The sequence below is a fragment of the Cupressus sempervirens genome, chromosome 7 (genome assembly GCF_028749045.1).
Source record: "Cupressus sempervirens isolate cs-2001-9-10 chromosome 7, ASM2874904v1, whole genome shotgun sequence".
NCBI lineage: Eukaryota > Viridiplantae > Streptophyta > Pinopsida > Cupressales > Cupressaceae > Cupressus > Cupressus sempervirens.
Window position 1 is genome coordinate 662,679,286 of NC_143124.1, and position 14,084 is coordinate 662,693,369.

General features: G+C 34.6%; 1 protein-coding gene across 1 annotated transcript in view; it reads left to right on the top strand.

Annotated features, from left to right (window-relative positions):
* Nucleotides 1–13,779, top strand: part of LOC149548404 (2,3-bisphosphoglycerate-independent phosphoglycerate mutase) — a 40,547-nt gene extending 26,768 nt beyond the window's left edge. Inside the window, exons 7-10 of the mRNA XM_089792479.1 lie at nt 4,499–4,691; nt 4,776–4,871; nt 9,157–9,312; nt 13,402–13,779. Coding sequence (XP_089648605.1) covers nt 4,499–4,691; nt 4,776–4,871; nt 9,157–9,312; nt 13,402–13,566 — 610 coding nt within the window. The 3' untranslated portion in view covers nt 13,567–13,779. The remainder of the gene's footprint in view (nt 1–4,498; nt 4,692–4,775; nt 4,872–9,156; nt 9,313–13,401) is intronic.
* The last annotated feature ends 305 nt before the right edge of the window (nt 13,780–14,084 follow it).

Sequence of the window (14,084 nt, forward strand, 5' to 3'; positions counted from 1 at the left end):
CGATTTTGGGGGTATATGGTTTTACGTTGGAAAATGATAGTTTTTCTATCAAGATATCAAAACTATCATCAGGGACCCCAAACTCTTGATTTTCTTACCATAAAAGGCCTGTTTTCAAGATCCGGGTTCGGGGAACATTTCCCTTTCCCTTGCCCTTTCCCTTTCCCTTTCTTGATTAAATTAAAGGCATCGACTACTTCTTGATTAAATTAAAGGCATCCCATTAGATCTGTACTACCAACATATTTCTCAAGACCCTGCCATATAACTAAGGCAGAAAAGGTCATTTGATGAACACCCCAGTTGGTTCATGATTAGTAAATTAGTAACAATGAACAAAACTGTCATTATCAAGATAGGTGCATAGATCTCTAGCCTTTTCCAAAAAGGCCGTCTATTTGCCAATTAAGACATGAACCATGAGAAAGCCCATCATTAACATTATTTGAATCACATTCAATCACCAACTTATCCATTGATTAAAAATAGCTGAATTGAGACCATGAGTCACAACTTCTTATTTTGCATCATTATCTTGCATGACCCCAAGAAAGTGCAAACCTCTTCAATGAGACACCGCCTAAATTTCAAGATATGGCTCCTAGCCCCAACATTACCAAGATTGCAAAGAGCTGCCCCATCAAAATTCATCTTCAAAGAGCCACTTGAATTAAGATTCTTGCCACTGCCATGATGTTCACTAGCTGACTTAGGACATGTTCCCCCCATAAACATGATTTCATCTGTCTTTGGTGGTTAGGATCAAAAGCTATAGCATTGATATAGAAAAAACACTTTAGTGGCGGAAACAACAAAATTCTATTACTCAATAGATAGAATGAAATCTTGAATGCTGTTTCAAGATCTATAAGATGCGGTAAAATCTTGAATTAAACAATTGCATCATGCTTGATGAATTCAAGTGGGTTTGCTACACCTTAGTTGGATCACTAGCCGACTAAGGAAATGTTCCCCCTTTAACAATATTTGATCTGTCTTTGGCGGTCAGAATAAAAAAGCAATTGTGTTGATATAGAAAAAAGTCTTGTTTAATGGAGATAACAAAATTTAATTACTCATAGATAGAATACAATCTTGAATGCTGTTTCAAGATCAATAAGAGGGGGTAAAATCTTGAATCAAACAATTGTATGATGTTTGAGGAATTCAAGTGGGTTTGCCTCACCTTAGTTGCTTTGCTAGCATACATTTTGTAAAAGTCTTTAGAATGTTATTAAGTTTTAAGAAGTAAGTGACTAGGCAAGAAAGTTCTCCTTAACTGTTATTGACATGTATAGATTAAAAACATATTTGTTTTCTATGCAAGGAAGTCTTCTCTCTTGTGGGAATGAAATTAGGAGGATGGATGGGTTGTAGGAAGATTGATGGTAATAGAACTTCAGGAGGTTTTGGGAAGTGCAATTTTTAAATAGAGAAATATTGAGTACTCCAAAAATTGAAACAGACATGAGGTATAATTGTAGAAGAACATTACAAGTGCATAGTTAGATGATACTAAAGCCATTATAAATTAGTTTTAGATGCCTTAACAGTCATATATGGAAGCTCGAAATCTTATCCCTTACGCAAATGTACATGTTAACACAAAGATTTTGTAAATGTATCTGCTTCTTGCTTCCAAGACACTACTTCAACTTCACAACACCCTGATTCAATTAGAAAGCTAACAATTTGGAGATGATGTCTGTCAAATGTAGACTCTGATATTTGTGAAATGTCATGTTGTCTGGCCCAGATGCAGTTGCAAATCAGCCTAGATCCTATTTAGCCAAAATGCCTTAGAAGCAACCAAAAAAACAGTGTTGCGTTCTGTTTCTATCAACGATAAAGTAACAATTTGTTAATTTTTTTTTTGCTTAGCTAATTTGTTCTGTCTGTGAAGGTATATTCTATAGTTGACTTCCTGTCATAAATTAATTCAACTGGATCTGAACATGTGTAACAAACTGGACACTGTTAGAAAAAAAATATACCAATTTCTCCTATCCTATTTGTCTTTCATATACTTTCCTGATATTCCTTGCTGCCCTTCAATGATTAACCTTGTTGCTTTCTAAAATGTTGTTGTCATAGCTAAAAATGCGGGAAGTTACCAGATTCTCTCCAGCAACCCTCAAAGTCTGGTTCAATTCTGTGCAAAGTCTGGTTGTTGCCAAATTCTCTTATAGAGCTACGAATTTGCTGCAAATTCTGTTAGAGGAACCTGGGCAGAATTTGCAGCCCGATGGTTGAACCTGGGCCTAATTTGGTGTGAGAACATTTTCTTTAGACTTTTTAAAAGCGTTTTTGTTGTTGCCTAAATTGGTCTGTTCGATCCTCCCAACCCTTGTGACCACTAAAAAGAGCAAAAAAGATGGTCCAAATGTCATTAATGTATTTGTGAATGAAATGAGGAAATCCAAATTGACAATAGGTGACATCCAAATTGACGATTATAAAGGAATTTCATTGAAAAAGATATGATATCTTTGAATCCAGGGCTTAGAATTTGAAACTCAACTTTTGATCTAGCCTGGTTAGAAATCCTCTAACCAATACAAAATAAAAATTCAGATAACTGCACTTATCTTTTGACAATTCCTTTCAGTCTCAAACTGTCCCCTTGATATGGAAATATGTTCCATGCATGTACCAAGCAAGTGTATCATGTTGTATGTATGGCTAAATGATGCAATTAATTTCCTATTGAACTGAAACACAGATATGGTGGTGTATTTTGCTATGTTGTTTTGCTATTAGCATAGTGATGTATGGACTTATTTGTTGTTGCATATATATACACACACATACATATTTTTTAAAAACATATGTTTCTGTAAGGATGAACCCAAAACGAATCCGAACCCAACCCCCAAAAAATTTGGACAAATCTCAAACCCACATCTGTATCGGAATCCGAACCGGCAACTTAGGGGAATATCAAGCCTAGTTGAAGGATTATATCTTAGGGTACACATCAATTTTCAAGCAAGGGATTCATCATTGCTGAACAAAATCAGTTGAGTCTGCCAGTTTTAAGAAAGACTCTATAGGTGGTACGAACCATTGCACCAAAACCTCGAGGTGCTAGTGAAGGCCGCCCACCAGAATCATAACATCCCACCATGCTCCGTAGTCTAGACTTTGGGCTGTATGTGTGACCATACGGTGGGCCCTCCCTTGGCCGTATTAGCGCCGGTCGAACACTGCAATGCTGACGTTGCCACTTGCTCTGAGACTCGAACCTGGGTGGAGGTTTTGATACCACATGGTACGTACCATAGCACCAAAACCCTGAGGTGCTAGTGAAGGCCGCCCACCAGGATCATAACATCCCACCACGCTCCACAGTCCAGACTTTGGGCTGGATGTGCACCAATACGGTGGGCCCTCCCTTGGCCGTATGAGCCCTAGACGAACATTGCAAGGTTGGCTTTGCCACTCACTCTGAGACTCGAACTTGGGTGGACCATATGGTACGAACCATTGCACCAAAACCCCAAGGTGCTAGTGAAGGCTGCCCACCAGGATCATAATAGTAGGGGTGATCATCAACTTGTTAGCTTACTATATGTTACAACATATTGCTTAGGTAGTCCTATCAAACAAACATTGAGAACGAATATATTATATATCATTCACCAAACTTCTGGAGTAAAGATTGGGATTAGGAGTGAAATTCCTTGCTAACATCCCCAACACCAATTTGGTTACATTATAGAAACAAAAAGGTGACACAAAACTGTTTAATAATGGCATATTCAAAATCCACGTGTAATGTTTTCTAAGGAAACAGAGAAGCCATGACAATCTTCGTCTTTCCTGTGGGGGCAAATAATTTGTCATGATTTATTTTCTTGCTGTAAAAATCCTTTTGCTGCAAGTCTTTCTGTAGTATAAGTTTTAGACTTATCTCCTGTTTGCTAAGAAGAGTTCAAGAATTTTATTTTGATTTGATGGCATGTGTTCCAGTTAATGATATCAAATTTCAACAGTCCATAATGTTTATTGTGCTGTTTCTTAATTTGATTGTTTATTTTCACACAATATAATCCAGAAACAGCAGCGATAAATATGCCTTCATAGTTTCTTCTGATAAAATACACACACTTCAACCTTTCATCTAGTTCATCCAGAACCAAGTGATGGATCTTTACACATGAACACACATACATATGTATGCTTTCATGTTCTTATGTATGTGTGCTTTCATGTTCTTCTTGAGGTTCCTTAACCTGGCTTCTGACTTGTATGAATTAGGGTTGGCATCTTGTATCGCTGATATACATTTTTCTTTTGATCATTGTTTAGTGGAATGCAGGATTAACACCCCAGTTTCTTAATATGCAATGAGATATCTAGGAAAGATTTGAGATCTTGCATTTAATGTATGCTCAGTTGCTTTTCAGTCATATTATAGATCACATGCATTGTGACTGAACATAAGGATTTTTACCTTTTGGGGAAAGTATTCTAACATAGCACTATGAATTTGCAGTGAAACTGTAAAATTTGGTCATGTTACATTTTTCTGGAATGGTAACCGGTCAGGATATTTTAACAAGGACCTAGAAGAATATGTAGAAATTCCAAGTGATTCAGGGATTACATTCAATGTACAGCCTAAAATGAAAGCTCTAGAAATTGGTGAGAGGGCAAGAGATGCTATTCTGAGTCGAAAGTTCGATCAGGTACAGAATATCTTTTGACTAATGCCATTTATTGCAACATGTATCTTAAGTCTTGTGGCAAATGGATGACTTATTTTTTAACAGATTCGTGTAAACCTACCCAATGGTGATATGGTGGGACATACTGGTGATATTGAGGCAACAGTTGTTGCATGTAAAGCTGCTGATGAGGCTGTAAAGGTAGGGAATCACTTCAATTCATTTGGCATAATTTTGTTGTGGTTTTGGTTATCTCAACATAGAATTGCAAAGGAAACTTTAAAAGCAATTGCAATGTGCTGAATTTGCAACTACTGTCTTCCTTATTAGCAAATTTTTTCTTAAATAGCTTCTTCATTTTTATTCACAAAATCAAGCAGGCTATCCAGCCATGGAAGGAGGAGTTTTCCCTGCTAAATCCCTGGCTTTATGACATGTCCGTGGAAAACACATGTTTATTTGAATAACACAGATAGATGGAATACACACCTCTTTAGATATATGGCTTAACAAGGGGGAATCTTGTGGTGATTTTGTTTTGAAATTTTATTACTGGTACAATATTGAGTTTCTGTGTTCCAGAGGATTGTTATCTTTTTTTGTCATGTTTTGTTAAATTCTCCCAATGTGTCAAACATGATAGTTTGTCCAATTTCACACATGCGCTCAATGTTCGGATTAATAATTGTAACGCCCTAAAATACCTGTGCACATGAATTACATCAAATTCTGTTTGATTTGCCAAACTGAAATATCAGTGTTGGAACTGTGTGCAATTATATGTGCAGATCAAACTTTTTGCATGGTATGTATCGCATGAACTTTTGTTTTGATTTACCATACTGATTCTGAGTGTCGGAACTGTATACAGTTACATGGCCTTAACTTTTTGCATGGTATTAATTCTAGTAGTTTACAGCACATTCTGTGGCAGGCCTTTACTTATGCTTCAGTTGTGTGAGCAATTAATTTATATGATGACGTCTTTGCCATATTGCAACAACGTAAACAACAAAATATTGTGCAAAATTCTTGTTATTGTTCTTCAACTTGGACAGAAAGGTGTCTACTTGTACATAGGATTTCACAAAGTTGTAGACAGTGTATGGAGTGTAACCTGTCCAGCACTGAAACATGAGCCATTTTTATCTTTCTAGTAACAAGATATTGTCCATTACTTATGTTTGTTGAGGTCAGTGAATTTTCTGATAATGGTCACTGAAGCATGAAATATGCCAAAACTGTTTACTATGCGAGTCAAATGAGGTTACTAGCACAGATACTGTTGATATGTGTTCGTAAATTCTGGCTTCAGTGCAAAAGGATTATAAATTGAACAATTTTATGCAGAATTTATAGATGATATTCCATACAAAAAGCATTTTTCCACTTCATAGATTATTACAATGGTGGTCATGTGTTTTATCTGTCAGCAATAGCTATAAGTATATTGACTAGATGGTTGTGGTGCAATAGTAATTGATTATACTCAGATGTGATACAGGTTTAAACCTGTGCCACCACAGTAGGGTGGTTTATGACTCTAGCCCATTGCAGCATGGATGAATACTCTTTAGTGATTAGGGGGTTACATTTCAGTGTTGCCTATATTTATTATTATATACAACTGAAGAATGTGGCTCAAAATTTTCCCACATTCCATTAATGGCTCTCTACAAGATTTACCGAGAGAAAGAAATTTAGCCCTACAATTAAAGATTGATTTGAAACAGATGCAAGCAGAAGACAGTTTTAATTTTTTAAGTAAATTAATGGACCTATACATAATTGCCTACCATAATAGATGCATAGCATGGGGACAGTTGTCTTTGCGTCAGTTTATGTAAGGAGAAAGCAAAACAGCAAAAATGATTTTACTTTGTTTAATTGACAATAATTTCAATGGAATATTTGAAAGTTAATGGACAATTGGGGACCCTTTTGGTACCCTTAGTCTAAAATTTCATTATACCTAATAGTAACCATATTTTTCTATGAGATTGCTTAAATGGAATCTCTTCACTGTTCTTTTCTTTAATGACACAGATCAACTATTTTGTGATTTGGATGATTTTCTTTTCATTAGGTGTGATGTTTGCTTCACTGAACACAATATATCAAGAGCCATGAAAATCTATTGTTCTAGAAGTTAAGAGTGATTGATTCAATAAGCTAGTAAAATGTTGTGCGTTCATGAGGTGTGTTTGCAGAAAACTTCGGGAGCTTGGTAAATTGCCAATGCCAAGAAACTGCAAGGGACAATCTTTAGTGGATGATCCAATCTGCATCAATTTATTTCTTAATGCACTTACCTAATGAACAATTTAATCATGAGATAAATCTTGATCTTGGAAACACTCTTTCATTATACACTTGCCTTTGTTGTTGTTAGCACATTTACCGTTGAAATTAGGTCTGTATTTTTTGTCTACTGATTCAAATTCGCAAAGGCCAGTTTCCTAGGAACTTGTTTCTCAAGGTATTGGGACTAAAGGATCTAGCGATGTTCCATTCTCTGTATCAGAATGACTTTGGGATGCCTACTCTATTGTCTGATAACTCTCTCACAGTGCGCTTATCCCCTGTAGGGATCACAATAAGTTAAAATTGAAATCTTAAAAATTCTTTAAAATGTAAAAGAATTGCTCTTCTGTTCATTAATTATGAAAACATTTGCAGTTTGGCTTTCAGATTTCAGTGGTTATATTTTGACTGTGTATTGTGGCTTTCATTTCAAGTCTCTGCGTGAATGTTTGTCCATTTATTTTTTTGTGAACAAACATATCTGATTTTGAGCTGCTTCTTTGCTTAGTCCCACTTTTCTGTGGAATCGTTTGTTAACATCTTTAGAAGTTTGTTTGTACTCAGATTGTAAACAACATACAAATGGAAAATGATGAATTTTTTGGCTTTGAATTTGTACATATTCTATCACTAAACTGGACAACTCTGGCTTCATTTTTCTAACTTAAAACATTTAGCTTAGCAATTTGACTCAGCTCTGCTCTTTTATTCGCAGCTAAGGTTTTAGTATTATCTTTTAATAAATCTTATATATTTGAAAACCTTGATCCCATGCAGGTGGCCTACTGAAATAGAAAACTCCTGCAGTTGCAAATTTTAGAATCATATGTGTAAAATTTGGAGCAATTATTAAAAGTATTTTGTATTAAAGGGTGTTTGAGCTGCTGGTGGTAACCATTGGGTGTCCTAAGTAGAGGTTTTAATCAATTTATAAGTACATTGACTCCAATTATTTTATCAGAATTTAGTCTCATATTAAAAAATCTAGAAACCTGCAGTGGAGCGGAAGTTATAGTCTTCCAAGACGACAATTTAATAGGACACCCAAGTAATTGTTCGTATACCCCCTCCAGGGGAAGGTTAGGATTATGTTCTTCACTATAGGCCTCTAGCGAGACAAAAGTACATATGATGTTGATTTTTATTTTATTACATGATCCATCCTTTTTGTACCGAGGATTGAAGGAAAGATCACTCTGTTCTTGTATGATCAACTATAATTCTTATTTTCAGCTGGGATATAATAATTGGTAAGGTTTGAACATTTTACTCGCAGCTGTTTGATTCAGTTTTAGTTGTTTCACTCATAAACTTGATTTCTAGTGTTCTAATTATTTGCGAAATTTAGTTATCCCTTTTGCTCCCTTTAGGCTTTTGCATTGATTTCAAGGACAATTCTGTGCTTCCAAGTTGGCATCAGTGGAATACTGGCCTTTTAAAAAATTGGATACATGTAAAATGCTTTTGTGGTTTTGTTATCTGTTTCATTTCAGCTGTGCAATCTGTATATCATGAGTATTAGAGGGAAAGAGAATTCTAGCTCTGTATGATCACAATAATTTAGAATGGCCTTTTCCAATGTTGAGATTTGCTTTTTCTATTGCATGGTCTTAAAGATGAGGAAAATTTTACAATCTTGTCGCAAATGAGACCATTTCCTCATTTTTCATTGCAAAAATTACAAGTATTTTATTAAATTGGACGAAGCAATTTTCTGGTGATCAATCCATAAAATAATTATATATTCCCGATCTTCAGTGATGTTCTGTAAAATATTATATTTTTAACTTTTCAATGAAAACCCTTACCCAACCCTAATCTTTATTTTTACCCATTTTAATCATATTTTATTGAAAAAATTATTATCATTTGGTCTGCCAAGTTATTTCTGAGAAGAATCACTTATCAAGATATCCACCTCCACTGAACTACCTCATTTTACTTATTTCACTGAGAAAAGCTTTATGGATACGAAGTTAGAGCTTGCATTGGCTTGGAATATCCAGTGTTGTAAGAAATGAATGTGGTTTGATAGAGGGGCAGTTCTATTGATGTGTTTTACTAATGCTTTTGCATGGTTGAGCATTTGTTAGGTTATCTAAGATTTGAATTTTTGTCACTAATAAGAAGAATGTTTGTTTGTTATTCTATGTTTGAACTAATGTTTGCATTACTTTTACAGATGATTCTTGATGCAGTAGAACAAGTTGGTGGAATTTACCTTGTAACTGCAGATCATGGGAATGCTGAGGATATGGTGAAAAGAACCAAAACAGGAAAACCACAGCTGGATAAAGAAGGGAAAATCCAAATTCTTACCTCTCATACTTTATCTCCTGTAAGATTGATTTTTACCTATATATCAGTTACACTTTTGTGACAATCTAAAGATTTGAATACTCACAGATATTATACCCAATGCACTATAAAATTCTGTTTGATATTTCGTCACTATGAAATTAACTCTTGTGACTTGTTAGATAGAGGAGTTTTAACAAAATATAAGCTTAGTTACCAATTTGTGAAACAAATCCGATTCGGGCATGTGAATCGGATCCGTGGATTCGTAATTTTTTCTCCCAATTATGATTCGTGGAGGATTTGTGTATATATATATATATATATATATATATGCATATATATGTGATTCATACTATGAAATGATTTAGAATCATAGATTCATACTTTGAAATGATTTAGTTTTAGAATTATATATATTTCTCTCATTTTTTAGTATATATAATGCATATGTATATATTTATATATATATAAATATACACGAATCCTCCACGAATCATAATTGGGAAAACAAATTACGAATCCATGCATCCGATTTTGTGAAATGAATCTTATTCGGCACGTGAATCGGATCTGTGGATTTGTAATTTCTTTTTTCTCAATTATGATTCGTGTATATTTATATATAAATATATATGTATGCATTATATATACTAAAAATGAGAGAAATATACATAATTCTAAAACTAAATAATTTCAAAGTATAATTCTATGATTCTAAATCATTTCATAGTATGAATCTATGGATCAAATCCATAATGATTATAAAAAGTTAATCGGAAAAAATTTCAAAAAAAATTTGGGAAGAATCCGGATGAATCCAGCCACGGATCTGGATCCGAATCCGAATCCAGATCCAGCCTCTAGGGCACGAATCAGGTAACTAAGAATATAAGGGTTCACTCACTAGAAAAAACTAAAATAGTGGCTTCTTAATGCAGAAGTCTGTTTGAGTACTGTTTGATTGATTCCTTTATTCCTTTGGGAGTTTCCCATTCCTTGAGGTTGCTGTTTTTCATGATTCATATGATTTAAAGATTGGCCAGATTTAGAAAACAGTAATAACGTACTTAACCTCTTATGACCCTTGTTCAAGATTGTCCTTGCTTTTTAATCATTTGTATTGGGATTCGTTTCTTTCATTCAGTTATATAATATTATTTCTGCTATTGCAAAGTGAATTTAAAAGCTGCTGTTTTCACCAATCAGATCTCTAGTGTTTCCACTCTTCCTGGTATGAACATTGTGTGATGGCTTTAAACATAGTTTGCAAACTGGGCCAACAGACCCAAATTTGACATAGATTCCCCAGCTTAGCAGAAAATCAAAATTTGGCAAAACCCAAACAACTAAAAAAATATTAAAATTTTGTAAAACATAAATATTCTGCTAAAGATAGTTGTAAAATCTACCCAATGAATTTTTAAAAAGTTCAGGGAGTATTTCAATGAGATTTTTTTGATGGAAACAAGCCAGCTCACATAGATGTCAGCATCTCTGCCTTTATAGAGCAGATTACAACAATTTGAGTAAGCATAGATTTAAATCAGAAGTCAACTTTGACCAAGCAGCCATGCGTAGGGGGATCAAGTCTGTCAAAGTCACCAGGGGTTGAAGTGGGCCTGAATGTGCTGGGAGTTTTGACCTTGGTCGTTGGCTTTATATTGTTTTTGTTATAATTGTGTACAAAAGAGTAAAATTACACTTCATCATGAGAATTCAATGGCCAACCAATAAGTACAAAATGTGCTGTATTTATGATGAATATCATTGTAAACTGCATATCCTTCCCAGTTACACCAATTAATAATTTTCTCATCCCCACTCCAGTGGAAATTTGGAGTGCAAACTTACTCCTTGAAGTTGACTACCGCTTCACTCATGTATTAGAAGGCCATGGCTTCCCCAAGAGTAGACGTCAATGACTCCTCTGCCTCGTGTTCAACATAGTTTGCAATGATGTCAAGCAGTCCAATGGATCCTATTGTAGCTGCAGCCTCATAGCTTGCTATATGAAATCTATAATCACATTTCTTTTAAATAAAGAGTGTCCTTACCTTGTGCAATCTAGTCTTTGTATGTATCACAAAGGCTATATTGCATAACAACTAGTTCAATTGGGCATTTATGAGAGAATTTATGGCACTTTTTTGAGTGGTGGTTCATAGACAAACTACAGTTTTGTTCCCATCCAAAAGCGCTAGAACATTAACACAGCAGGCCAACTTATGAAATTTTAGGGTTTTTCCACTTTAACTTTCCTATCTAAACCTTGCAAAAAAGATACTCAGGTTTGTAAATAGGCAATAATTGTAACTTATCATGAAATTAATTGTAAGATAAAGATTCCTTTTTTTTATCACCTAGTGTTTGTGTTGATCACCTTTGGATAACTTAGTGTTGAAGAAAAAACCTTTTCCACAGCTCACTTTAAATATTGCAAATCTAAAATAAAAAAATCCCTCGCATTGTATCAATCCTCAATTATTGAGAGGACTTCCATGACCTACCCATTAGTATTTGTGTAAGTCATTAGACAGGTAGTACCTTATTGTATGAATTAGTTTGTGGAGTTGATAGTACCTTCGATGAATGATCTTTCAAATGTGACTCATGAAACACGGGTCAATGAGTTTGACTAAAAAACTATACAGTTGAACCTTGAGAGCAATATCACAATTTGTCTTGCTGTGGAAAAGATTTCCTCTTTATCTTTAAATGTGATCAAGTTTTTCTCGCCATTGTAATAGTTTTATATGGCTCCTTGGCCTTGTCTGTTGCCTCATAAATGTATCCGTTCAGGTTTTGCTTGACATTCAACAAATTTAGAACTTTCATCAAACGCTTCAAGACCTACAAACTTCACATTCAACAAATTTAAAACTTTCATCAAAGGTTTCAATACTTACAAACAAATAAAAGTTAATAATTCAAAAGAAATGAGAATAAAGGTTTACTCTGAAATTTAAATAAATATTTGAAGTGATTTCTATACCTCTCTTCACAAAGTTATCATAAAAAATGTCTTTTTGATCTTTCCATTGACATTCATTGAATACAGTGAGTCTAGCAATGTTCAACTCAAATGTCTGCTTGAAAGTTGTCAATGAACTACAGATGCTTTGCCAGGTATGTTAGTTGTGAACCTTATCACACTTCTACACATGAATTCTCGATTTGGTTTAATCTCTCATCAAGGTCAAGATAAATTCAAACCGAGAGTATGAAGGGTGATATAAATGTATTTTGTGATGGTCTTTGCTTCTGTTACAACTGGTCTCATCCAATTATTTTTGCCTGTCCTCCAAATGAAGGTAAAAGACAATGGATAATACAAGGGGGGTCTGAAAGTGAAAAGTGATAGGTCTCTCTTTTGAAACAGTTCTACCTCTGGCAACATGTGTTGCATTATTGGATACAACTTGCAGAAAATATATCAACATTTTGTTTGTAAACAATAGCTGAAATTAGCATTCACATCTATGCAAATTGAATTCAGTGCATTCAAAACATGTTTGAAATGCTAAATCTGACATTTTGGAAAAATGTTGAATTCTGCAATGTTTTGAAAAGAAAAGGGAATTGTTATAACTTGGAATACCAAAATTCCATAAATTGGCCCCAAATCTGCTTTAAATTTTTAAAATTGTTCATATTCGCTTAAGCATACTTCTGCATGAAGAAATGGCAATGGCAAATTTACGTACAAAGACAAAAAAACAGATTTGCAATGTACTTCCTGCCTTTTTTCCCTTGTTTTTCTGCCATTTATACTTACAAATTTTGTCTGATAAGTACATATGGCAAGCTTGATGGGTAGTAATTGTGAGTCTGTATTTTGGAATTGGCAAAAATTGCCCTAGGGAAGTCGCAAGTTCAATCATGAATTTTTAATTTTAGATTTTTGCTCACAACTACTTGATAAGTTTGTAATTTGTGGTTTTCATGTTTAAGTAGATACCTCTGGTTTTATGGATGATTACTTGTCCAATCGACTCTTTTGACATTACGTTCTGAAGTTTGGTCATAATGGGCATACTCTTTTTTATTTAATAATTTACATTTCTAAGATGCTACCTGCTATAATAGGGTGTACTGAAAACCTTGTTAATTAAATTTTCTTATGCAGGTACCAATTGCCATTGGAGGTTCTGGACTGAAGGAAGGAGTTAGGTTCCGAAATGATTTGAAGCAGCCTGGGCTTGCAAATGTGGCGGCCACCATGATAAATCTTATGGGATTTGAGGCCCCCAGTGACTATGAGCCAACATTGATAGAAGTTGTGGAAAACTGATTGCTGATTCAAAATTGTGGGGCACGAGACTAATAAAAAAAATGCCCTTTTTTGATGGCTAAGAAGACAATTATTCACCAAGAGGATCTACAGTAGATTGGATCACTCTGGTTTCTTTTTGTAGCTTTTTATTGCTAAAGTCAAAGCAATTATTTAAGCAATAAGCCATAAAAAATATTTTTTTGATGTCAATTAATATGAAGAGATTATGCATTTGATGGCATCCTTAAATTTTATAGAAAGTTTATGTAGCCAAATGACAATTTTTCCTTAGGAAAATCTTTATGACAGGTACATGTTTCCAAAAAATCTGTTCCTATGAAAATTCTTGTTATTGATGTGGTGATTTGTCATTTATATATTTGCATGGGTAATTGTATGGTCCTACCCATACCCTTGGGACGCGCACTGGGTACTGGGATGTGTGACCTGGTCACCGGTGGAGTACCTGGGAGAGTATCATAGCTAAGAACCTTGATTAAGATTAGTGATTTTTGTTTGTATATCAGCTTGCTGTT